The following is a 27679-nucleotide window of genomic DNA, read 5'->3' as shown; positions in this document are numbered from 1 at the left end:
TGCATCTTAGTTTCAATCTATTGTTTTTGTTTTTATTTTCTAAATTCTGAGGAGAACTTAAATTTTCAGATTACTTTTACAGTCTAACAGTTTATGCAGAAATGTGAAAGATGTAATGCAAAAGTAAATTGCACTTAGCGGCCAGTATGTAATTACCTATCAGTCCAAAAGAAAATGCTAAGTTCAATGAATATAATAAAAATGAATGAGATAGTTGTTACTTATCAGTTTTAATATACTATTAAAAAGCATAAAATAAAAATGTATTAAATATATAATACAATATATATAAATATAATAACATTTTAATATCCTATATTGTAAGTAATGTCATAAGGAAAGATGTTTGTAGATTGACTAGAAGAAAAAAACTGCAATGAGAGATAGTAAAAATAGAGGTACATATACACAATGGAATATTATGCAGTCATAAAGAAGGACACACATGAACTTTGCAGCAACTTGGATGGATTTAGAGTCTATCATACTCAATGATCTATCACAGAAACAAAGAACAGAGTACCAAATGTTCTTACTCATAAGCGGACCTTGAACAATTATGATACCATAAGAAAGGGAATGGCAGCAGTGGGAAACTGTCAGGGGTTGGGAGTGGGATTGGCAGTTGAGAGAGACTGCTAAGGGGGGGAGGGGCATACCTCATCAACAAGGGTACCTGCATAATCAATGTTTGTATACCTAACCCTGAATTGTACCCCACATCTTTATAATAATAATTTAAAAAAACCTCAAAATGAAAAAAGGAAAAGATAGTGGTTGTGAATAAGAAACAAGTATAAAATATGTGAAAGTAGGAAGGAAGTTCAAATTGGGGACAGCTACTTTCTTTCTTTAAAAAGTTTCTCCGACAACAATACAAAAAAGATTTTAGAGCCAGGCTCGGTGGCTCAACCTGTAATGCCGCGCCTTTGGTAGGCTGAGGTGAGTGGATTGCCTGAGCCCGCGGGCAATTTGGCGGGACCTCATTTCCACAATAAATCATAAACTAGCTGGGCGTGGTAGCACATGCCTGTAATTCCGGCTACTTGGAAGGCTGAGGCAGAAGGATCGCCGGAGCCCGGCAGGTCGGTAGCCGGGAGCAGTCACTGCGCTCCAGTCTGGGCGACAGAGTGAGACTCTAACTCAAAAAACAAAAAAAAGATTTTAGCAACTCTATCTGCCACTGTCACAGAGTAGACTAGACAGACAATAACTTCAGGTGATTTAAGGATTTGTAAACTTGAATCTTGGGCAACTAAGAGAAGGCACCAATAACAAAAGATAGACAAGAACATAGATTAATTGGGCAAACAGAAGAAGGTTTTTATGCCCATTTCCAATATTCCATAGGTGAAAACTAGTTTTGGGAAAGAATAAGCTACACTAACAAATATGCCTTCAGAATGGGTCTTCTGGGAAGTGGAACTATCTGGGAGGCCAAACATGAAACTGTTCTGGATATTCTCAAGATGTTTTCCATGCTGGAATTCTCCGAATCTAAATGTCAGTTTGCAGTCTACACAGTTAATATTTGATATAAGCCTTCTAGAGCAATTATGTTACGATCTTCCTCATAAAATTGTGATAATATAGTTTATCCTCTATGGTAGATTGAACAGTATTCCCCAAAATTCATGCCCATCTAGAAGTTTGGAACGTTACTGTATTTGGAAACAAGGTTTTTGCACATGTAATTAGCCAAGGATCAAGATGAGATCATCCCGGATTAGAGTGAATCCCAATTCCAATAAATAGTGCCTATAAGGAGAGGAGAGGACAGAATCAGACAGACAGATAAATCAGATAAATAGATCTTGTGGAGATGGAGCCAGAGACTGAAGCAGCTATAAGTCTAAGAACCTCAAAGGTTGCTGGGAGCCACAAGAAGCTAGGAAGAAGTAAGGAAAGATGCTTCCTTAGTGTCCACAGAGAGAGTTACATTATATAACTATTTGATTTATAAGAGTTCAATTCTATACCAGACAAAAATAATTTGGTATCACATGACCTGTAAGAAATACAACTAGCTCATCTGGAATTATCTGAAGAAAGTATCTCTGTTCTTATCTTGAAGGAAAAATGTCGTGTTAGACTTATTCAGAGGCAATATGGCATATGAGGTTTTGGGAGGCTGAGGTGAGTGGATTGCCTGAGCCCGCGGTTTCGAGACCGGCCTGGGCAGGCGAGACCTCATCTCTACAATAAAAAAAAAAAAATCAGCCGGGCGTGGTAGCGCATGCCTGTAATTCCGGCCACTTGGAAGGTTGAGGCGAAAGGATCACTGGAGACCAGCAGGTCGAGGCTGCGGTGGCCGGGAGTGGCCACTGTACTCCAGTCTGGGCGACAAAGTAAGACTCCAACTCAAGAAAAGAAAAGAAAAGAAAAGAAAAAAGAATTATGTCAGTTACACTGTCAGCTACCATGTAACATTTTTGGCTTCTGTGTAGCATAAACCGCTCTAGTAAAGGGAGGACACAAAAGGCAAAACAACAACAAAAACAACAAAAAAAAAAACAATTAAGTGGAAGATATTTTCCATTCTAAACTGTCATTCTCCTCACTTACTATCAAAGAGCTCAACTCTGATTCAACAAATCAATATGCTAGGGGGAAATATACTTTGCAGAGTATAGAAACAGACACTTTCCTAATGCTGGCATCATCACTCTACATCAATATAAAAATAAAAGATTCAGTACTTCACTTCTGATGACAATGCTCTCAAGTAAGGTGAGGATCTTTGACTTGTTTCAGAGGGAAGAAAAGGAAGATATATAGATAGTATCTGGTTATAAGACATTGGACTGGAGCATCAGCTTATTTCATATATCAGCAGTAGCAATGTTAAATCAAGATATTATCCAACAATCTCTAATGATAAAATTCATATCCTTTAGCTGAAATACTGAGTCATCCAGACCCAGACATTCATTACAGCTATAGCAAATCCTTTACCATGTAGCCATGCTATGTATCCGAATTCTAGAAATCTATGAAATTTCATCCTCTCCCACCCTTTATTACTCACTAAACTTCCTTTGTCTACTATCCATCTATGAACACAGCTTAACCTGTGTTAAATCCAGCTGAATCTCAGATTTAAAATCTTTAGAAGCCAGATAAGTGACGTCTAAGACTTGTGATCAGGGAGATGTGAAGGCAGCAAAGGACACATTGTCTTCTTAGTGCTGATGCAGAACAACAGATTGTCAAGTAGACAACATGAGCTGAAATGTCCTTTGCTGTCTTTTATATTCATTGCTATCCCAGAAACTAGATGGTTAAACCCCAAATCTCCTCATTCTGGAAAGGTGTTAATAAACTATAAAACTAATATGATTATTTTGTAAACACTTTGTTATTGTTGTAATAGTTCTATATTTTACTTTATATATGTCTTGCAGAACAGACTTGGCCTTATGCTTTGTTAATTTCCCATTTTATAGAATTCCAATATAAAGGCACTTGCAAGGTTACTGGATATACTTATTTTTAAAAATTAAAAACAATCCTGTTTTCATTTTTATATTGTTGTTCACCTGTGAACTTGACTGTAAATTCAGATTGAGTAAAATGGCCTCAAAATTTTATTGTTACAAAGCTATCAACTAAAAAGAACTGAAGAGTAAAGTCCTTTTGGGATAGTAGATATTTTTATAAAGATATCCAAAAGCATATAGCAAAAAATAAAGCATCTTTGGAATGAAATATACTACATGAGGAGATGAATCTTACTTACCAAACTCCTTGGGAACTGCTATAGAATAAACACAATTATGTCCCACACTGTAATTTTTTGGATAGTTTGGTGATAGAACAGTGCCTTCTGAACCTGTTGAGCGACTTCCACAGGGTGCTAGAAAAAAATGATAAAAACATTATTTTTAGAAAAAATTAAAATGCACTCTATGATTACCTTCTTGATATAAAAAATATAGTTACTGGATTTTAGGAAGAAAATTTTATTTTCAACTTCTAACAAGACTCTCCAGTGTATAATATTAAAAAAAAATTGTGCACAAACAAAACTCTAAAAATATTTGAATATAGTGTTTCAGAAGCAAAGCATGCACTATAATGACATTATAATGGTGTTATCTGTAAAGGTAATAATAATGGTTTTGCTTTCATCTATGATCAGAGTGTGACATTAATCATCTTTTTTCAATAATGATGAGAAATTACATATGCAAATGAAAAATTATTTTACTTGCTGCCAGGTTTCAAAACTCTACTCACATTTCACTCTGATGATGCTATCATATAATTAAGCATTTCTATATGGGGGACATGGATGGTTATACAAATACGTTCACCCATTCATCTAAGTATTCTATTTTCTCATCAACTTTTATCTACTTATACAATTTGCCTTGAAGTCAGAGGACTTGCTGATGGTGCCTGGGGGCAGACTTATTTGCTACTTCAGTCCCAAATGTGGTACTTTTATTAAAAAGATGAGGGGAAAACCAATGTTTTGTTAAATTTGTAGATGGTGGTCCCGTTATTCTTAAAATAGGGGATGCACTAAGGTTCATAATTAGCCGGGCTCGGTGGCTCAGCCTGTAATCCCGCACCTTGAGAGGCTGAGGTGAGTAGATTGCCTGAGCCCGTGGGTTCGAGACCCGCCTGAGCAACTTGGCGAGCACTCATCTCTACAATAAATCAAAAATCAGACGGGTGTGGTAGTGCACGCCTGTAATTCCAGCTACTTGGAAGGCTGAGGTGGAAGGATCGCCGGAGGCCGGCAGGTCGAGGCTGCAGTGGCTGGGAGCGGCCGCTGCACTCCAGTCTGGGTGACAGAGTGAGACTCCAACTCAAAAAAAAAAAAGGTTCATAGTTTTGGAACTCAAGATCTGAACTACTAATAATAGAAATTTAGATATTGAAAGTGTATGGACGGTAGTTGATATTCCTTAAGTGAATGAGATCACTCAGAAAAGTATGTAGAATGGGAAAAGATGGGTAAAGAGGAGGTCCTGGGGAACACTAAAGGTTTAGAATCAGTGAAGAGAGTACAGTTATGAAGAAAATAGACTCTTGGGGGCCAAGGGAGATGAGTTTCAATGAAAAGAAAGTCTTCCAAGAATTAAATGTAACAAAGTTGTTAATAAATAAAAATGGAGTCCAGATTGACTTGGAAATTTGAAGTATAAGGGAGTGGAGATTTTCTTCCCAGGGCTTGTGGTTTGCATAATGAGGGATTTTTTTTTTTTTTTTTTCCTAAACAGAAAGTAGGGTACATTGGCCTGCTCCCCCCCCCCATTGGATATAGAATAAGCTTTCTGATGGGTGAGCCTAGACAGGAACTTCTAACCTTTCTGTTGAGAGCTACCTCATCTGCCGCGATCGCTTTCTGGTGTGCTCTTCTACTCTGTCAGTTTTTCAAGGCGACTTCCAGGGCGAGGGCTGTGGCTGTTGGCAAACAGCCAGTAGGAAGCCTGTTGTTACTGCTCCTCATCTATTATTAATATTAAAGCGGACGGCTTAATTTCCTTCAGCTTGTTTCTTAATCGGCTTTGAACTTGTGCAGGAAGAACAGGGTATAATTTACCATTTCCCTTAAACACCAAAAAGCAGGATTTGGGTGTTATTAATAGAGTCGTTTCAGCTAGAGCAATACTCTGCAAGTTACAGCCAGCAGGCCAAATACAGCCTGTGGACCAAGAAAGGCTTTTCATTTTTAGAGCTAGAAACAAAACAAAAACTATAGAAGATTATGTGATAGACATGTATGTGGCCAGCAAAGCCCCAAATACTATTTGGCTCTTTGCAGAAGTTTCACAACCCCTAAGCTAGAGCTGGGAGGAAGATTGTAGTTAGATGAGTAAGTGGTATATAAAGGAATACAAAAGTAATCAGAATCTTGACATAAATTCCAGGACACTGTAGGGAGTAGTTGGGCATGATGCAAAGCTCAGGAAGTCATCATTACAAAGGGAAAAATCAGGATTGATCATTAACCTAGAGATAAGATTAAGAACAAAAGTGGAGTGATTACCTTTACACACCCGTAGTGGCACCCCTCTATGACTTGAATAAAAGGCTTAAGAAGACTAGAAATAGATAGGTTTAGGTTTCATATTGGGAATTTATTGAAGTTCATGCTTGAATTTTCCTTTGAAAGAGCACTAGATGTGGTGATGTATTAGGTGTCTTGAGAACAGTCGTGACAGTTTAGAAAAGTAAACCCTTTTGATAGATTCTTGGCCACAGTGTTAAAATATAGCAATACAGTATATTTAAAATACACACAACACAAGTAATATGTTGTATTGAGTAGAGTAGCTAATGAGTGTTCTGCCTGTTTTCTTTAGTGTTCTATAAAAGGGTAATAAATAGTTATAATTAAATATACTAAAATTAGAGTTCTCTCAAAGCAAGTTGACAATGATGATGACAACCAAAGAAGCAGCACTCTCATCACTCATTATTGTTTAAGATTAGTTAGGTGTATTCTTATTTCAGCATTGACAATTTTATTCAACTCATAATGGTGCTGATGAAGGAATCACTCAAGAAATGAGCAGTATGTTTTTGTTAATTTTCCTTCTGGTTTTAAGGTTCCCTAAAATCAAAATTACAGTACTTTGAATAAATATGACAAAAACTCTTAGTTTTATATTTGGTAAAGTAGTTGTCAAACTGCGAGCTTCTAACTCAAGTTCACTTCTGTGCCTAGAATACTCTGCCATTCCAAATTAACATGTGTCTGACAGCCTCAATTTGTTTCATATATTTTATTTCGCATAATGGACACTTAGGACAGCTTTTGTCTAAACACTTGTTCATAAATATGAAGGGTTATGTTTTAAAACCATGAAAATTATATATATATGTATATATATATATGGTTGCAATTTTATCACATGTCCTCATGATAACTGATATTATGTTAGATGCTGTTATTTGTATTGGTGGCCATAATTTTATATTTTTTTCTGGTCAGTGCCTACAGCATGGCCTAATTTATAGTCAATCATACATAATATTATAAGAAATGACAATAATTGTTCAATATGTTATTAATATATGTAAAGGAAAATTCACTATGCTCTGTGATGTAGATCTATTATAATCTATTTTATGTTTACAAGATATAAATGAAATAATGACTAAGCCAGGCTGACTTCACTGATTCACCTAATATTTCTCTCTAGAAGCTTTCCATATTCTTTCTGTTTTAATGTCATCTTATTGGCTGGTAGAGAAAAGGGCAACATTTATCTTTATAACTCTTAATAATCAGTAGAAGATAAAAGCAAGCCTTGACTTTTAACAGTATTCTGATTTTAGCTGTTTGACATATGCTAAATACACCTGGACCCTTTGTCAAACTGGCTGTTGTTTCTCTAAACAGTCTATATCCATTATAATGTATTAAATACAAGAATTCACCTGTTTCTCATTATAACTCACGTCGTACAAAAATCTATATTTTAATAGCATGTTTGTAGAACATATGAATCTTAAGAATACATAGTTCTATAATTGATTAAATGTGGAAAACACATAGATGAAAGAAAAAACCCCTTTCTATAGGACTTGAGACTTTAGAAGGTTTGGGGAATATCATTCTTTTTCTCACAAACTTATTTAATTCTTTTTCCATGTAATATCTCGCAGGACCAGTGTCCTCAATAACACATTTTGCAAAAGGTCAAACTGATGATTCTAAAATGTGCTGCCTTTTTGGCAATAATTCTAATGTTTATGTAATTGATAGTAATTAATTATAATTTTGCAGGACTAAATAACTATGTTTTATAAATACCTACGGAGTCTTTTTTGGAGATTGAAAATGCCAAACTTAGCCTCTTATAAAATGCCATTATTCTTGATTCCTTCTCCCTGACCCCAGGATCCAGTTCAGTGTTAATTTGTTGTGAATACTCTTATGTGGCTTATCAACTTCCATCTTCTATGCCTCTGTCACCGCCACAATGCAGACTTACAACAGTTTTTGTACAGACTTTTCCATCAGACCCCAGCCCCACTTGTCACAAGTTCACAGCATTGCTAACAAGTTTTCTGACACACAAGTCTTATCATGCATCTCCTCTCTTTCTAGGACAGTGTCTGTACACAGTAGGTTCTCTTTAAAGGTCTGTTGGATGATTAAATGAACTGTGCTTGCAAGACTAGTCTACTAGAAGATGATGTTCCACACATATATTTTATCTGTTGAAATTACTCCAGAAAAATTACTTAAATTCAGAACAAAATCCAGATATACTCTCTTCTAAAAAATCCTTATAAACCTTTTGTTTGATTACCAGGAAGCACTGTTGCTTTATGTTTAGGGACAATAGTACATGAAAGATATGTAGCTTAAACATTAGAAATATATTCAATGGTAAGATGTTTGCAATATGAAAGCTATATGGATACCGAGTTTCATTAAGGGAATAGCAATCACATGTCTACCAATTTATAGCAGCAGATCCATGCTAGTGTGGACTAAGGAATACCCTCATTCAGTGAGTAAAATCATCCACACAGTCTAATTTTTTATTACTTTTTCTTGTTATTTCTTTTCCTATTTGTTAACTTTTAAAAAATACTGCTGGTTGAATTTTTATGATTTGATTTGTATAAGAAAAATGTGTCTGTGATCCCATTATACGATATATATTCTTGTTTTACTCCCCAAATTAAGTATGCAGTGACAAAGAAAATAGATGTGATATTTCAGAGAAATCAGTCCATGAGACTACACCCTAATCATCCAATGAAAAGGATTTTCCTCCTGTGGTTTGAGCAGGGTTATGTGTGTGGGATGAAAAAGGAGGATTGAAGAGGAAGAAGAAAAAGAAATACCTTACCACTGATTGAATTAGAAGAATCTCAAAACATTTGTGTGAAAGAAATACTACTTGCTTCTTAAAGACATTATAATACATGCAACATAGTCTTAAGCTACTTTAAATTTCACATCTGTCTGTTCACTTGTGTAATGTATAATTTATTATCAAATATACTCTGTAATGAAGATTATTATGTAATGTGTAAATTATTTGCAGAAAGCAAGTTAGGAACTTTCAAAAGTGATGACTTCTTGCAGGTCACAGAAGAGCAATGTGGTATATTAAATCAATAATTTACTAGATGTGGCCTGTGATTCCTTCAGTTTGAAAGAACTGCTGTACCTTACAAAACTGCTGGTATATTTCTAGGAAATTACTAATGCATTGATATAGCCTGATTGAATGTCACAAATCATAAATCCTAATATAGAATGTGTTTGAAAGCTATATCTCTCATGGAATATTTTTTCTTTTTAGGAGAAGACCTTTCCTTACCCTTAAAGTCTGTGATAGGAATTTGAATGCAGACAGCTATTATTCCCAGTATTGACTTTATGATTAAAATTATTCTTTCTTTCTTTTGTTCAAGACCTTGATCTTAGTGAAAATGCCTAACTATCCTGACATTCCTTTCATGACCCTATTCATGGCTCCTAAATAAGCATAAGTACTTCATTTGGTTTATCTGCCTTAAATGATAAGCCTTTAATAATGCTCCATCGCATATGAATTGATTTTGTGTTGTTTCACACTTCTTAATACTAAAAAATAAAATTCATCTGAATGTGGTATCAGTGGTCTCTAAACCATTTTAATGACTCAGTAAGTGAGTAAGTGAGCTTCTACATCTGTCATCTCACTGGTTGCCTAGATTCATTCATTTGATTTTGCTGGTGAGGAAGGTGTCACCTTCAACCCTCAGCACACTGTGTGCTGTGTTCTCCATAAGACTATGATCTTAGAGAAAGAACAGTCATTTTATGACAATGGCCTATGAATACCTATATACCTTGAATATATCTTTCATGTGACCATACACATATTCTGCTACTAATAAGAGTTTTGGAAGGGGGACAATTAATTTATGATACTTATGTCACTCATTTTTTTACCCCCGTTTAAAAATTGGTATATAATTCACATACATAACATTCATCCTTTTAAAGTATACAATTGAGTGGTTTTTAGCATATTCACAAGTTGCATAACCAACAGCACTAATTTAAGAACATTTTTTTCCCCTCTCCCAAAGACATCCAGTACCTATTTGCAGTTACTTCTTGTTGTCTCCACCCCAAGTCCTTGCAAAAGACTGATTTTGTGTATAGGAAGACAATTTCCTTTTTTTTTTTAAATTTCAAAGATGTGGGGTACAATTCAGGATTAGGTATACAAGTGATCATAGTACAGGTAAAGTTTGGGTATCACGTTGGTCCCCACTTCACCTGATTTGAGATCAGGTACCCTTATAGATGTTGTGTCCCTCTTCTCCCCTGACAATACATTGCTACTGCCAGTGGAAGACAGTTTCTTAAACTGATTTGAAGTATTGGTACTTTTTGAAACTAAAATCCTTTTTATCATTTAGTTAATATCTTATTTCTATCATTGTTTTTTAGTATGAAAATCTTTTATTATTTAAAATTACTTAAAGCAACTAACATGTTAGTTTAAAAATGGCTTTAGAAGGGAAAACCTTGTGTAATAATATATTCACTTCTACCAAATCTCTTCACAAATGTTGCTTTCTCAGGAATGTGTTCCCTGACTTCTAGATTTGTTTGGAAGTCCTCATTCTACAGCACTTCATAAATTAGTTTCAGGACAGTAATTACAGTTTGCAATTATGTATTTATTTTGTGTGGTTCTTTGGTTAATGTCTATATCTCTAGACTACAAGTTCCAATAAGTAAAAAGTTTTTTTTTTTTGTCTTTCACCTACAATTTAAACATCTGAAGCCTAGTATAGTGTGTCTATATAATAGGCTTCTAATAAATATATGCTATATTATGATAAATAAGAAATATTATTTATTAATAGCTCATTAGTGACTAGATATATGGAATATAAAATTCATAGATTTTTAAAACCATTTGTTTATGATAGCATAGCAGAATACAATATAAAACCTAACACTTTGGAATCAGAAAAGTTTAGGTATGAATTTTAGTTTCACTCACAATTTAATGACTGAGTAGTCCTAAAAGAGAGGAAAATATAAACTGAAACTGGAACTGGAGCAGGAAGTGTCTGTTAGATCTGGTATATAGCGCGTGTTTAGGTAAAATGAATGAAAGAACTATCCTGACTTACTCCAGAATCTTCTGGTGGCAATATAATAAAGCTTTTGGAAGGTCTTAGGAAAATATACTAACTTCATTAATCCCAGGAAGGTACAAAACGTAGAACAAATAGCAGGAGGAACTTTCTTAGAAGTCTGTCAAACTCTCCCCTTGACAGAGAGGAATGCTTTTAAGTGACCCTGCACTTATTGCCCTCTAGAAGGAGTGCATGACTTTTATTTCCTTCTCTTAATTTCCCCTGAGAATCAACAGCAGAGTATTTCACCCCAAAGGAAGAAGAATCTACAACTCGATTCAGCTGCTTCTCAAGTGTTGGGGTCACTGCCTGGCTGTTGAAGGTCAGTGTAGACATGTTACTCTATTTCTTTTTACTCTTTATTCTTTAGAAGTCCAGGGGGGTGAAAAGAGCCATTTATGCTAGAAAATGGGAGGAGAATATAGTCCATTTTCTCTTCTTCCTTATAATCTCAGGTTTTTTTCCTTGTTCCATGAATTTGGATGAAGAAAATTGTCTATAGTTTCTCAAGATTCTAACTGAATACATTTCCTAACTGAATTTTAGCATTTAATTACAAATGTAGACAACAAAGCACAGTAATATTAGAAGTAACTGGAACTTTGTCACCAACCGAATTTGCAGATTTTTTATATTACACTATAATTGTCACAGATGCATCAAAATATTCTGTATGCTTGTCACAACTGAAAATTCAGTAGTTACTAGAACTGTTGCTAGCACTTCTAATATAATGCATTAATTAAGAAGCACATATATCCCCACATCAAAAATGTGTTTTTTCCAATCATAGTTTTTATATACTACAACAACTGTCATTAAATATAACTGGTTTCCCTTTCAAGCCTATATGTGTTATTTTATTTCATGCACCTAAAAAGATGATTCTAAGAAGGGGTTTATAGGCTTCATTAGAGTGTGCATAAAATTTAGAAACCCCTTATTCTAATAAGATTACTCCCAAACCACCATTCTTTCTCTATTTTTTCTTTTCCTCAAGAGAGCTTGGCTCAGAGATTTTTGTTTCAGCCTAATAAGAACTGGAAAATATTAGTTACTCTTCTTTTTCTCTCAGATCTGATCTGCAGGATAGACCAGATCTTCCCTGAATCAGAAAACTCAGGTTTGGAAATTAGGGATAAACGTCCTGTCTTAGGGTTGGCATAAGTTTGAGGCTATCTAGAACCATAGCCTAAATATGTCTGTTTTATTCACTAACTCTCCTATTTAATTCAGTCTTGATTTGTATTTGGGGATTAGAGATCAAATTCCCTGCTGCACAGAAAGCTCTAATTTGTCTTCTTTTAAGCATATATCTCCCTTAGGAATCTTGGAGTAAGTGGCTTGTTGGTTGAAGCGTAAGTGTAAAAACAATGACATTTTCTTTGTAAAACAAGGAGAGAGAAGCAGCAACCTGCTTTCCTCCTTTAGAGTGGATCTTAGAAAATAATTGGTGTACCCTTTGCTTTTATAGTGCAAGCCTTCTGATCGTTGGAATTGTAATCTGAAATTAACTGAAGGTTCTCACACAAGGCATACCAGAGACAAGATACGTCAATATGTCTGTCAATGAGACAAAGGAAATTTTAATTGTTTTTTTGCTTTTACTTTACTGTATAAACTTGTGTGAGATTTTGTCTAGTCTTTGTAGTGCCCTTCACTGACTGCCTTACATTCTAAATATACTTATTCAATAATAAAACTACTTCCTTTTCTACGTTTCATGAAATGAACTCTGTTAGTAGGATCTTTATTGCCCTAAAGAAGTAAAGATTTGGCTATCATTAGGTTTCTTGTCTTATGATCTTAATACCATTTTAATTACTACCATTCCCTAATACCATTTGAATCTTGCCATGGCTTCTAAAAGTTACTGTGAACATACTTTACTTTCCTCATCTTTAAGCAGATAATTGCTGAGTTGATTAATCATTCTGTATAATTTTTTTAATCTATAAAAACTGACAATACATTAAAAAGGTACATTTGAAGTCTGATTTAGATGTAGGCTACATGATAGTAGAGAATGGGGGGCATCTTAGTACGAAGAGAAATTATGTGACTGTACATCTGAAGATATTATTTAAATATGAGTTCCAAGTCAGTAGTCACAAGAAAATACAGATTGAACATCCCTAATTTGAAATTTGAAATGCTCCAAAATCTGAAACTTTTTGAGTATCACTCAAAGGTCATGCTCAAAGAAAACTCTCATTGGAGCAATTTCAGATTTTGAATTTTTGGATTGGGGAAACTCAGCCAGTATAATATAAATATTTTAATATCTGAAAAAAATTGAAAAAAAAATCTGAAATCTGAAACACGTTGGTCCCAAGAAAATTGAATTAGGGTTACTCAACCAATATGCTCTGAATTATAGGCACTGATTTGCAAATTTCTTCTTACATTGGCTACTCTACATAGTATGCTCCAGAATCCATAGCAGCAGGGATTTATTTATAACAATGTTAGTGATTCTCTAGGCTAGCATACAGGAGGCCAACTGGAGAGATAATGCATGTAGGAGTTATTGTAATATAGCAAGAGCTCAGTAACATTAGCATCTCTTCTTGTTTCATTTAAAATAATACTTTATTTTCCTTTTATATAATACTTTTTCCTCCATCATATGAAAACAAAACATACTTTGGTTTTATTCAATGCTACCTTAACTTTTTTCAATACAAAGTACATTTCATTCTCTATGGAACACAGTTCCGACACATGATCTGTGTATTTTATCTGTGAACAAAATTCCTATGTGTTGATGAAGAAAGGAAGATATTTAATGATATTCAGAAATAATTTACCTTTAGGCCTATGTTTTATAAATCTTTCATCTATATGTTTTAATTATATCATCATTTAAATAACATCAAATAGATGACTCCATATATTAAACTACATAATCTCTATACGCATGCACAATGGCATGGGACTGTAGACTTATTTCACTTTTTAAACACATTATTTAAACCTCAAGGATATTCGAAATAAGGATCTCAATCCAAGGTAAGTCATGCCATCTAAACTGAAAATCTGAAACAAAAGTGAAATTATTTACTTATTTATGTACCCAAACAATATGATTTTATTATAACTGGGTCATGAGTTTGCTAATTTGAGATAACTCTAAAGTCGGAAATCTATAACTATGAAATGGACTTTTTATTTTTCAGTGTGCTTGTTTCAAAGCTTTCTCATTAGTTGATAAGGTAAGAAGACTCTCCTTTTTAAAAGGTTTTATCATTCTACATGTTGTTGGAAGTTGAACAAAGAATGGTGCTGGATGACTACTGAATGTCTAAGCATATTCATGTTTATGCCCTTTGGACAGACTTAGAGGTCATCAGTGATTGAGTTACTTCGATCTTTTGTTCTTTTGCATAATCTAGGACTTACATTAACATGAATGAAGTAAAGGTATTACAAATATTTTTGCATGTTTTCAAAAGAATGAAGTCGGCACTGGCTATGTATATCTACTAAGGCCTTTGCATTCTATCCAGAGTTCTGTTTCAGATGAAATGCAAAAAGGTATTTTAGATGATCACATGCATCCCTTTGTGAAATATTAAACCAACTAAAATATTACAGTCATTCTTATGCTCTAATAACATAAAAAGATCAATACAAAGTCTCTTTCAGAATTAACCAGCCTATTTTTAGTACAGTGATTAAGATAATGAATCTGCAACAAGATTGCTAGGCATGTGTGAATTTGAACTAGTGACTAAATAGCTCTCTGTGCCTTGGTTTCCTCATCTGTAAAATGAGAATGTTAATAGTTCCTACTTCATGCAGTTATGGCGAGATATAAAATAATATGTGTCAAAAATGCTCAATACAGATAAACCGTCGCTGTCGTCTCTTAACAATCCTCCTTATGTGCTTGCCCTATTGAACTACTTGAAGTTCTTCCAGTAGTCCCTGTTTACTCTTGCTTCTACGTGTTTACATATGTTGAACCCTAGTTGTGAAATACAACATGTCTTCATTTCTTGTGGCTCACTTAGTTCCTTATTTATACATTAAAAACACAGTAGATGCGTCACTTTCACAAGGAAGACTTCCCTGATCTCTTGTCATTACTAGGTCAGATACTCTTCTGTGCTACGCTTATAGTATTGTTTTCACTTCTAGCCATGGACCTTACCTGCCTGTATCTAATCAGAATATAAAGTCTCTAAGGGCAAGGATCATATTTTCATCCCTAATGTTTAATGCAGGATCAGGCGTTGGGTACTTTTGAATGCCATAAATAAATAAATAAATAAATAAACAAAATGATCTCCTTTTTTGGAATCATTGGTGAACTAGTGGTTCAGTCCAAATATATTTATATTACAGAGATTTGTATTATAATTGCCTATCAATTGGATGCTTACCATATGCTATAATAGTGGAAAAGTTCAAGATACTGCATTGATGCTGTGGCCAGTACTCTCAAATTTAATGATTTACCTTCCAAGATTCCAAGTCCCTATGATATCTAGGGATTTACATTCATTAGATAAATCTTTAACAAGGATATATAGTTGTAATTTTAGAATAGATACTGATTCCATCCTGGGAGCCCTGAGGAGTAGGAGGATGATAAATAGGAATAGTTTTTGTTTGTTTTTTTCCAGTAAGAAAACAAGTAATTAGATGCCTGAAGGAAATGAGAGAGCAAGCCAACCAGTGAGCTGGTGAAAGAGTATTCCAGGCTGAGGAATAAGAGCAAAAGCCACGAGGCAGAAGCATGATTGGTGCTTTGAAGAAATATCAAGGAGGCCAGTGTCACTTAGAGAGTGTAGTAGAGGGAGAGAATAGTAAAGACGTCAGGGAGGATGCTGGCAGATGACGCAGAGCTTTATAAAATCTCTGGCATTTATTCTGATTTGGGAAGACATTGGTGGATTTTGAGTAAATACATGATATAATCTGAAGTATGCTTTAAAGGTTGCTCCACTGTGTTCAGAAGATACTGTTTAGGGAACAGAGGAAGGAGAGAAACTAGTTAGGGGAGAGGCTGAGAGGTAAGAGATGGCTGGTGCTCTGGATTAGGGTATGCCGTTAGATAAAATAAATCAAGGCAATGTGATTAAGTGAGATAATGAATCTTAAGGCAAAAATACAGAATCTGTCACTATCTGTGTCTTATTGCCTTTACCTAATATTGAGTAAGATTATGGACTAGAATGATATATAATTTCTGCTCTAATCCAGTATATCTGTAGATAACTAGATAATCCAGAATTTCAACAGATACTTTTTGAAGTATGAAAAATAAAAAAGAAATTATTTTCTAAACACATTTTTAAATAACAAAATGAATTATAGGTACAGATATGCAGTTCCACTATCATTTAATATATGTGACATTCTCATGAGATAAACTGCAGAGTTTCTCATCACTGAGCAGGATTTACCACAGGATACAATCATTTTGAATCTACTTCTGACAAATATAATCTCCCAGAGTCCAATTTAAGCTCTTAAAAAAAATTTCTTCAGATTTAAAATGTACACTTAATCCTAAGCCATGATAAAACATCTGTCTTCTAAAATAGAAAAACTTTGTAAATTCATATGGGTCAGTTTAAGTTAACCGGTATTTAATAAGTGCCTATTTGTACAAATTGATATGCTACAGGTTAAAGAGAATATGTAGCCCATGACTCCACAGAACTTATGTTCTTCTAGGGTGAGACTAAGGCAACATTGGAAGAAAAAGCAAAGTGTAGTTGTATCCTAAGAGTTTACAGAGTATAGTCAGGTTGGAATTTACTTTTACATAAAATAAACAAAAAGACTTCCTTATTTTGGCACTTTGGAATCAAATAGCCAATTTCCTATGTATATACTCTAAGGCAAAGACTATCAGTCAGTCAAAATTTTGTCAGAAACTTTAGTCAGGATTCCTACTGTGTCCATGTTCTCAAAACTTAAGTCAGGATTCCTACTATGGGATAAGACCTAGATTAAAGAGCAGCAGAGAGCCAGTCACCTAATTCCCAAATACTGATAAAATGAGAACTAATGGCATAAGCATGTTAACACATGACAAAGGCAATCACTACAATGGCCCAAAATAATGTAGCTCTAGAACATTGAAGAGAGGGGCTGTGTATGTAATATGCCCTGTATTTTGTATCAGGGTGTCAGTAGACACTACCTAAAATCGGCAAATAGAGAAAAAGAACTTCATATGTTCTATGGCATTATAGAAGAGGCCATTAGAGCAATGACAAATAGAAATTATTAGGCCAGCTTCAGGGGAACAGGAGGATAGAGGGGGTAAGATAGAGGAATGACTGTTATTTTAAATATAAGCCATTTTATATTTTTGTATTATTTTCTTAGTTAATATATAAATAACAGATAAAATAAATAATTTATCTTAAAAATAAATAAAAATAATTTGTTTTTATAACAACAAACTATTCTGGTTCTATTACAAATGCTTTAAACACCTATTTTTGTCTTAAAAGTATTAAGTTATAATGTTTGAAAGTCAGTCAGTTTTGTATATAATCACTGTGAGAGAAAACAATTAGACATGTTTACTACTTATGTACTCTAAGGCAAAGCCTACCAGTCAGTCAAAATTTTGTCAGAGGCTTTAGTTAGGACTATTACTGCATCCATATTCTCAAAGAATTTAGTCAGGATTCTTACTGTGGGATAAGACCTAAATTGAGAGGAACATTGATAAGGAAATTAAAGTGTATTAAGTGCTCCTTATTGTGTGACAATGATGGCCATGAAGTCAAATGTTTTAAATAAGTTATTTAATGTGATAATTTTCTCAACATCTCTATAAATTATACAGTGTTATCTCATAATTAGGTATACTAAATAAATAAAGTCAAAAATATGACTTTTGAATAAAGTCATATAGCTGACCCAGGAACTTTTTTTTTGATCATTGTTTAGGATTAAATATATCTAATTCTAAAACATATGTTTTTTTCCTCAACTATACCAGAAATTATTAGCTATGGTCATACATTTATCTTCAACTTTTCTAATAGCTCAGGGAATTCATTAAACAAATTTTATTTGATTTCCATAATATTTTGGCACTTGATTAAATTTGCAACGATACCCAACTTAACTGATGGTAAAAATTATTATGTCTTAGAGAAATTTAAAAATACTCAACTTCTGTTCAATTTTCAGGAGTGAATGAATTTGTATATTCATATAAAAGCATAGATAAATTATATTAAATTAAAATTAAAATGCCAGAACTATACTATTTCAACCAAAACATAACACATAATGCAATGTGTGTTTTCCAGCACTTTGCTTCTTTTGGAACACCGTGTTGAAAATCACAACTTCCATATTTTAATATGCTAGTGTTTGTCAGGAACTTTACAAGGTCTTTTGCATGTGTTGTGTTTATTGATTGAATCTTCATAGTAACCCACTAAACAAATAACTATTAATCCAGTTTTAGAGTTTTAAGTCAAAACTCAGCTTGCTTCAGAGGATTTGTTTCAGAGGATTTGAACTCAGGTCTGCTGTATTCTCTAAATTGTCTGTGTCAGAGGATTTGAACTCAGGTCTGCTGTACTATCTAAATTGTCTGTAGGTAAGACTACTCAACCAACAATAAATATATTAATTAGGCTATAATTGATTCTATGAAACATTTTTGGTTCAGCAGGACTTATTTGCTTATATTATGGCACGTTGCATGCCAAAATGAACATTCCCATGACCTACCAATATAGAAACTGATTGGAAAGGAACAGGATTACTGTGGCAGCCACATACTTAATGACTGCATGCTGTCCTCTGGTGCTCCTGACTTTCTCACCTGTCTTTGAAAGCCATCTATTGAATAGGTTATCCCTGTGACTAACACCCATCCTATTGTTCTATAGTTTTGTTTTCCTTTGCTATTCCTCCATCAGGACTTTTGGTTATTTTGCATCTGGCTCCTAGACATTTAATTCTAAACTCAGAAATTTTCCATAGTTTCCAAATAATTTCTGACAATACATTTTTAAAAGTGGTTTCCTAAGTATAAAATATTTTCCCTGCTAAAAACAGATTTTTCTTTTGTATGACTAAATTCTAAGACAATATGATCACTCTCTTATGTTTCTTATAAACTTCCATACCATCAATCATTTTGTTTTCATTGGAAGAATTAAGTCTAAAATAATTATAATTTTTAAAAATTCCTTTTATCTTCTGATAGACGAAACCATGGATGGAAAGTCAAAAACTAGCTAGCTATTCTGCTAATTGCTGGATCAATTAGTAAATGTTCAATATTTCTTGCTTTCTTATAACAACATTTTGAAGTAAATGACTTCAATTATCTACATTTTAAAGATGAGATAAAATAAGCCAAAGAGAGCATAAGTGACTTGTATAAGTCAGAAATCATGCACATATAATTTTAATAAGCTAATACATTCTACAACTAGGAAAATACCATGTGCATCAGACACCCAAAACTTGTTTTTAATTCAGACTTATAGTAAGAAATATACTTTATACCATGGCCCAATGCAAACACATACTTGAATGAATGCACATGCATATATGTGTGTGTGGGTCTATGTTTACTTACCGTGTTTTATTTATCTCTGTATATATAACTTTACAGTATGTTTTCTTCCTTTTGTTTATTTTTACTTTAATTGTATTTGATTCAGCTCTATGTCTATTATAAAAATGCTGGTCATACCTAATGAATTGATTTCATGACTCACTGGTGTTGACACATAGTTTGGAAAAATCTGCCCTAGATGATATCATCTCGGTGTCAATTTTGTACAATGCAATTAGGGTCATTCAACTGACTACAATGTCTGTAGTTACCTTCCACAATGATATCACAGTTTCTCTGTCCTGCCTGAAATGTTCTTTTTCACTGTATCCCTATTCTTGTATATAGGGAGTTATATAGATGTATACTATTTGTAAACACACAGTATTACTTCTTCTAGAAAACCTAATTCTTAGAAGGAAGGTATATTCTTCTGTATCTTTATTTCAGATAAATAGTTACTAATTTTTGAAAATATTTAAGTTGTTGCATTTTATCTACTTGTGTTGAAATGTCAGTTTCAGTGTTTGTGCCTCACTTGCTCAGCCAATATTTTCTGAGCATCTAACATTCCCAGGCACTCCTCTAAGTCCTGAGGGCACACAAATGAACATACCAAGCAATAACCCTGCTCTCAGAAAGCTTGCCTATTATAATATGCATATTACTTTAGAGACACCTGGGAATATAAGTACTTTTTAAAAACTAGTACTTTATTGAATTCAATTATTAAAAACCTTTGATAAAATCTCTGTATTGCCAATACCATACTTGCAGATTATATCTTAAAAGGTTGACCTTTTAAAATATAGAAATGGCTTTAAACGTTCTTGGTTCTTTCTAGTAGTGAAAACTCAGCAATAAAAATGTTTCTTACCGTGGCAACTTGGTAGGGCTCTGTTCCATCCAGGTCTTCCATCATCTCCCATGATACAGGTGAGTGTCGAATAACCTTGAAGAACATAACCAGCATCACAGTAATAGGTGACTGTTGACCCTAATTTATAATCCATTCCAAGTCTGGTACCATTCATTATATTGCCTGGATCAAAACAGGACTCTCGGAGTTTTGCTGTAAAACAGTGTTGATATAACATTAATTGCTTTAAAATATAGTCAGCTCTCTATATCCTTGGGCTCTGCACCCATGTATTCAGTCAACCGCAGATAAAAAATATTCTAAAGAAATTTCATCAGTATGGACTATGTACAGACTTTTTTTCATTATTCTCTAAATAATACAGTATAAAAATGATTTAGCTAACATTTACATTGTATTAAATACTGCAACTAATCTAGAGATGACTTAAAGCATATGTGAGGATATACATAAAATGTAAGTACTTCACCAGTTTATATCAAGGACTTGAGCTTTTATGTATTTGGTATATGTAGAAATTCCTGTGACCAAGTTGCTGAGGGATTTTGAGAAATGACTGTACTTTTTCTATGAACCTTTAGGATATGTTTATTTCTTCCTTTAACCAAAGAGAAAGCAATAGCACCCTTTCTGTCTGTGTCAGGGCTTAGAGTACAAAGCACTCCTTAACCATATCTGACATTTTGATAATTCATATTGATATTAGTAAGAATAGAATTTTTCATAAATTGCATCATTAAAATTAGTATCTAATTATATAGTCAAACATAGTGCTTTAAAATTTATTATAAATTATTATATGCTACCATCCATATGTAGGTTCCTTAAATAAAGTACTTTTGAAACAAGCAGTACCCCTGATTATATTTCTTCAAGTAAAAAGTCATTCCACCTAGTAATGTATACTCATCCTATTTTACTGAACCTAGAAGTGATTTTGTTGCCTATATTAAACTCAGTTCATTTCACTTATAGAAAGAGAATGAAAGACCCTATTTTTTCTGTCCTGCAACCATTTTCCTTAATTATTTCCTCTACTAACTCTCCACATTTCTATCAGATGTCTCTCCGTTATAAGATCTTAAAAAAAAAATCCTAACTGTGGTATTTTTGGACAGATTCTTTATGTCAGTGTCAAGCACTTTCAAAGCTAGCAGTAACGAACAAATTGAAAAATAAAGACCATTCACAACAAAAGAATTGCTTTATATGTGCCCAGATGGTGAACAGAGAGACTGACAGAACACTTAGGAAATGATTATAGAAATAAAAAGATTAGTTCATCCATTTTCTGGAGTTGGTACTAGAACACTTTGTTGTTAACAGATCTGGGTAGTGCCTTGAGATTATTTCCATTTTGCTATTATTATTATAGATTACTTAGGAAATTCAAAAGAAATACATTGTAAGGGCCATTAAAATAAATTCAGGATAAAAATGAGATTTTCTACAACATAATTTATTTCATCTTAATGAGAAGTCAGGAGGTGAGTGATATGAATGACTGTGAATCATGAAACTATTGGAATTTAAATGAACATATTTGACTATTACAAACATATTACTATATTATAATTAATTGCAGCAGTAAGAATATATTTCCTCCATTCATATGAGTTTGCAAAGAGTTCAATGTATCTCAAAATTTATAAGAAATAATGAGAAATCTGTGCTTTAAGAAAAAGTGTATATACTATCTCTCAAATCAACTAAAGAGAAAATGCTGGAATCACACATTGAAATAATTTTAACAGAATATCAGAGGAATTAAGAAGTTTCACTGCCTGTCCTTCTTTCTTTATTTTCTTTCTTCTAACAATTTACTTAAGAGCTTACTATCCAACTACCTGAAAGTAGAGCAGTGAACAATCAGAAAATGTTTAACCCTCATGGAGTTTGCAGACTATTAAGAAAATATTATATTAAATGAAGACTTCGTCATGAATGTTATGTAAGGAAAAACCTTCAGGAAGCTTCCTGAAGTGAGTGGCATCTGAAGTGAACATTGAGAGAGAAAAGGAACTGATCAGGTGAAAGGGAGATGAGGGGTATAATGAGGCGGAGGTGTGCTGAAGTGCGCAAGTCAGATAAACGCAATTCCCAAGTTTCAAACCAAAGCAAAAGATTCGATCTTCTTCCAGGCACACGCAGACACATATGGACACAATCACACACATGCAACATATTTGTAACCCGTATGGTATACTCTGGCTACACTGTAAAACTTGCTGCTCAAACCAAGGAATGGATTTTTTTGTAGACAAATTATTCTCCCAACACTTTTCAGGAAAAAAGAAAAAGAAAAACAGAAGGAGGGAGGAAGGGAAAAGAAAGAGAGAGACAGAGAGAGAGAGAGAGGGAGAAAGAGAAAAACAGCATGATGACACCAAGAATGGGACTTTAGTGATGCAGGCATTAATTTGTTTACTTTAAAAAATAAAACCTTACATTGAGCCTTCCCTTAAACAAGAAGGAAAACATAATATAATTCATAGAATGAACAGCAGCCTTGCAATTGTAGTTGGCCTTCATAAAATTAAAGTTGGTTTCTGGAGGGTAAAAGAAGGATTTAAATTTCTGTTTAAAAGGATTAATCTCTTTGACAGGTCTATTCTCCTAATATCCACCTTTGAAAAATTTGGTTTTTCCTTCTTTAAAGTTTTCCTCAAAGTTTCAATAGCATCCCAGTGAAACTATAATGCAAAATTATGTTTTTTTGAGGAAGAGAAAACAGTTGAGAAATTTTAAAATATTGCCACTGCAACAATTTCACATTGCTAGCCTCAATTTGAGAAAATTCATCTATCTAATTATTATGTTTACACACTACTTTAAATCCTTGGTGAATAGTTTCTATGAATAATACTGCCCTTGTTTATTTCCATGTATTCCATAAAAATTACATCTGGAAATCTCAAAAACACCTGGAGAATACTTATATAAATGTCTAGGCAGTAGATGGAAAGGTGATTTTAGTTTTTGAATAAAAATTGTGAAGCAGACAAGTTATTGTTCTTATTTTTAAGAGCCATTAACTTTATTTGCTTTAATAGAGATTTGCCTACTAAACAGATACTAAGTAAAAGAGTCTCTTGCTTCCTTATAGTTTTCAGATAAAATATATCAGAAAATATATTTTTGATCTGTTGCTTCTAAAATATTATAGTTTTCATTTAAAATTATGTCTGCTGAGTAGGTATATTGGTAAATATTTGTATATACTATATATAACATTTTGTGTGTATGCATGTTTTTAATTTTAAATATGTGAGGTACAATTCTGCATTAGACAAACTTTCATTATGCAGGTAACCTTGTTGATGAGATATGCGCCCCCTTCCCTGGCAGTTTCCCACTACTGCCAATCCCTTTCTTATAGTATTACAATAGCTGCTCAAGGTCTGCTTATGAGTGAGAACATGTGAATACCATATATATAACTTTTATTGATGATAGAAGTGAATATAAACAATGAAGCTTATGTCTTAACTTTTTATTAAAGACCCATTAAAAACTTTACTTTTTCAGTGCTTACTGAAATCAACATGCTTAAACCAAGGTGTATGACATATATTACAAAATACAAAGGAAAATATTTTTACAGTCTAGGGCTTCGATGTTTACATATGTCCATTCATTTTGGGCATGTACATTTTATTTTCAAAATTCAAGATGTTTTTCTTTCTATGACAGTCATAAACCTCAGCTCCACTTTGTTAACCTTAAGAAACTAGACAATTAAAGAGGAAACATACTGAAATATGGATAGAAGACAGGGAAGCTGATAAGAAAACACAGACCCTGGAGATGAAGTGAACAATGGAATTGTCCCATGAACAGGAGATTTTGAGAACCAGGATAGAGAATTAATTAAGTTGGATTTGAGAAGTGTTCTTGTAAAGAAATACCACCTGGAGTATAAAAATAAGAACTTGTGAAACTGTGTGTCAGTGAATACTGGTGTAGTAGGTGAGGATGGTGGTAGGGAAAAGGATGTAGTTGATGGGATGATTATGTGTTTCTCTTTGCTATTACTTGTATTTTTCTTTGCCTTTACTCTTAGTGGTAATAATAATTTTTGTAGTCTTGTGCAATTCATTTTAACTCATTTAATCTGATCTTCAATTTTGTCATTAAAGGACTAAAACAGGCTTAGCAATACTTATAATGCTGTTAGCATAATAATTTTGCATTAATAAGTGTGTCTGCTCATGAGGAGTGATAGAGATAATACATTCAAAAGAGCTAATTGGAGGCCGGGAAGATGGTGGCCAAGTCAGTCGGACTTTGCGAGTCCCTGTGTGAGTGAGTGAGTGTATGGAAAATTTTGTATACGTGCCAGTGAGTGAGTGGGCATGTGAATGACTGACTGAGTGAGGGCTAGGGAATAAGTGGTTAGAGCTCTCCTGGTGCAGTGGCTAGTGCCACAGATGCTGGGCTTGAACCCTAGTGATTCCTGGCATGCAGAAGTCAAGTGCCATTTTCTTTTCTTTTCTTTTTTAATCAACAAACTCTCCCTGAGAAGAAAATGCTGGGAAAGGCTGTCTAAGTGGGGACTCATAAGCAAGTGGCCAGGTCCCTGGTGCAACAGCTGGTGCTGCAGCTTCTTTGCTTCATCCCTGGCTCTCCCCAGGTCACAGAAGCGGGTGCCATTATTATTATTTTTTTTAAGGACAAAAGTGGCGAGGAGAAAATATAATCCCAGGCTCTCCCTCATTGGTGCAGCAGGAGAGAGAATGCTGGCTCCTGGCTTTGCCTCACCACTTCAGCACCTGGCAGGCCACGGGCAGCAGGGACTGCAAAAGGAGTCCAAAGGCAAAGTCCCAAGGACGAGGACAAGAGAGGCACCCCACCACCATCTTGAAGGCGGGGCAAGAAAGTGCTCTACTCCTTCACCACAGAGTAACAGACCCGATCTCTGTGACTGGTGCATCAACTACTCAGGGATTGATGGTGGCCCAGAGAGAATATCCTGAAAGCACAGGTCCCTTTGGAGGGACCTGTCAAGTGCTGTCTTCCAGGCGCCCCACCTCCTACCCTGATCTAGCTGTGGGACGAAGGATGTGGCCAGAAAAGGATGAGAAAGGACTCCAAAGAGATCAGTGTTGAGTCTGAGGCTGATCCAAACCCCTTGTTCCCCAGAAATCCTCTGAACACCAGACCTGCACAGCTGGGCCACGACTGAGAGAGACAAACCCAGGCAGAGCCTGACATCAGTTGCAATAGAACTCCATTCCAGGATAGGCTTGGCTGGGGCACCCTCCCTCCCCCACTGCGAGTACATATCTGGGGAGGAGACAATTCTGGACCTCCCCACTGGAGGAGATCTCCCTGACCATACAAGAGTGAGAGGGGAGGACTGCAGTCCCACCCACCATTCCTGCCCCTGCTCCTTCTCTGCTTCAGACACTGAAGAGGTGGCTCTACAGGAAAGACCAGATTACAGGAACAAATACAGAGCCTGCCACAAGAGGACAGGTTTCTTTTTTAAATTTTCAATTTAAAAAAAATTAAAATTTTTTGACTTTTAGTTCATCTATTTTTTAAAATATTTTTCCTTTATGCATTAATGTGTATGTGAGGATTTGATCTGCTCCCCTGAAATATTTTTTCTTTTCTTTTTCTGCTTCTTTCTTCTTTTATTTGTCTTTTTCTGTTTATGTGTGTAGGTGAATGATTGAGTGTTCATCTTTCAATTTTGTTGTTCTTGTTCATTTTTTTTTTGTTTTCATTTTTTATAGTTTAAGGTGTGTGTTAATATATATATGAGGGTTTGACCCGAATTCCATTTTTCTCCCTCGGTCTTTCTGTTTTTCTTCTCTATTCACTTTAAAATAGGCATGTGTGTTTTGAGTTTTCTTGTTTTTTTTGTTGTTTGTTTTGTTTCACTTTGTTATTATTCCAGTTTATTTTGGGATATGTGTGTATGCCTGTATGTGTGTGTGTTCAATTGTTTTTTTGCACTGGTTTCTGCTTTGCATTGTCATATAGAGTGGAGATGAGGAGTGGGTCTCTGGGAACATATACCACAATATGTGAGCACTGCAATTTGCAAGTAGTCTCTGAATTCCAGCACCCCATCCTCTACTTTATTCAAATTTTAAAAACTACAAAAGACAGCAAGCTTCCCATCTACCATCCTATTTCAAAACAGAACAAATCTAGAGCCCAGATCAGGGAAGAATAGAGGACTGAGCAAACATCAGAAGGGGAAGCCTCTCCCACTGACAATAAATAACAGAACTAAGATAAAAACAAGAGATCTGTCACAAATGAGAAAAAAAAAAAGGAAGACCTCAGACAATTTCAAGTGTACCAAAGACAAAACTCCTGAAAGATCAGATCTTGGTGCCCAAACAATGGAAGTCACCAATAACTGACCCCAGAATACAACAGGGATTAGGGAATGGATGGAAAGAGTGAATAAGACTCAAGAAAGACAAAGATGCATACTGAAAGAATTTGTAATGGAGATTATGGCAATACAAAATTTCATTCAGGAAATAAATGACAAGCATGGAAAGCAGAATTAATCTAATTGAAGAAAAAAATCTTAGGTCTTGAAGACCAGAACATGGAATTAAACTTATCTGTAAAAAACACAGAAAGAGGACTCAGAAAGAAAGCACAAAGCCAACAAGTGATGTGCAATTATCTCAAGAGGCCGAACCTACACCTGATTGGTATCCTAGAAGAAGAAAGGGAAATGGAGAACAACTTGGAGCAAGTATTCCAGGAGGTAATCCAAGAAAACTCTCCCCATCTCACCAGAGATGTGACCAACCAAGCACAAGAGATACAGCGAATACCCACAAGACATCAAATGAGAAGATCAACCCCTTGACACATAATAATTCACCTACACAAAGTAGGCACAAAAGAAAAAATCCTAAAGGCAGCAAGAAAGAAACATCAGACTACATACTAGGGAAAACCAATCAGAATAGCGGCAGACCAATCGGCAGAAGCACTGCAAGCTAGAAGGAATTGGAGCCCTATATTCAAAGTCTTCAAATATAAGCAATTTCACCCAAGAATGTCCTATCCAACCAAGCTCAGCTTCATCAGTGATGGAGAATTAAAATACTTTCCAGACATCCAATCCCTAAGAGATT

At 34.5% G+C, this 27679-nt stretch overlaps 1 protein-coding gene across 1 annotated transcript in view; it reads right to left on the bottom strand.

Annotated features, from left to right (window-relative positions):
- CSMD3 (CUB and Sushi multiple domains 3) overlaps window positions 1-27679 on the bottom strand; it is a 509139-nt gene that overhangs the window by 272800 nt on the left and 208660 nt on the right. The window contains exons 20-21 of the mRNA XM_021706867.1: window positions 20562-20756; window positions 3740-3856 (exon numbers count right to left, since the gene is read on the bottom strand). Of these exons, the coding sequence (XP_021562542.1) occupies window positions 3740-3856; window positions 20562-20756 (312 nt within the window). The remainder of the gene's footprint in view (window positions 1-3739; window positions 3857-20561; window positions 20757-27679) is intronic.

Source organism: Carlito syrichta, unplaced genomic scaffold, assembly GCF_000164805.1.
Source record: "Carlito syrichta isolate Samal-C Ts95f unplaced genomic scaffold, Tarsius_syrichta-2.0.1 Scaffold316182, whole genome shotgun sequence".
NCBI classification, from domain to species: domain Eukaryota; kingdom Metazoa; phylum Chordata; class Mammalia; order Primates; family Tarsiidae; genus Carlito; species Carlito syrichta.
The sequence above is the reverse complement of the archived record's forward strand: the minus strand, read 5'-3'. Positions and strand labels throughout refer to the sequence as shown.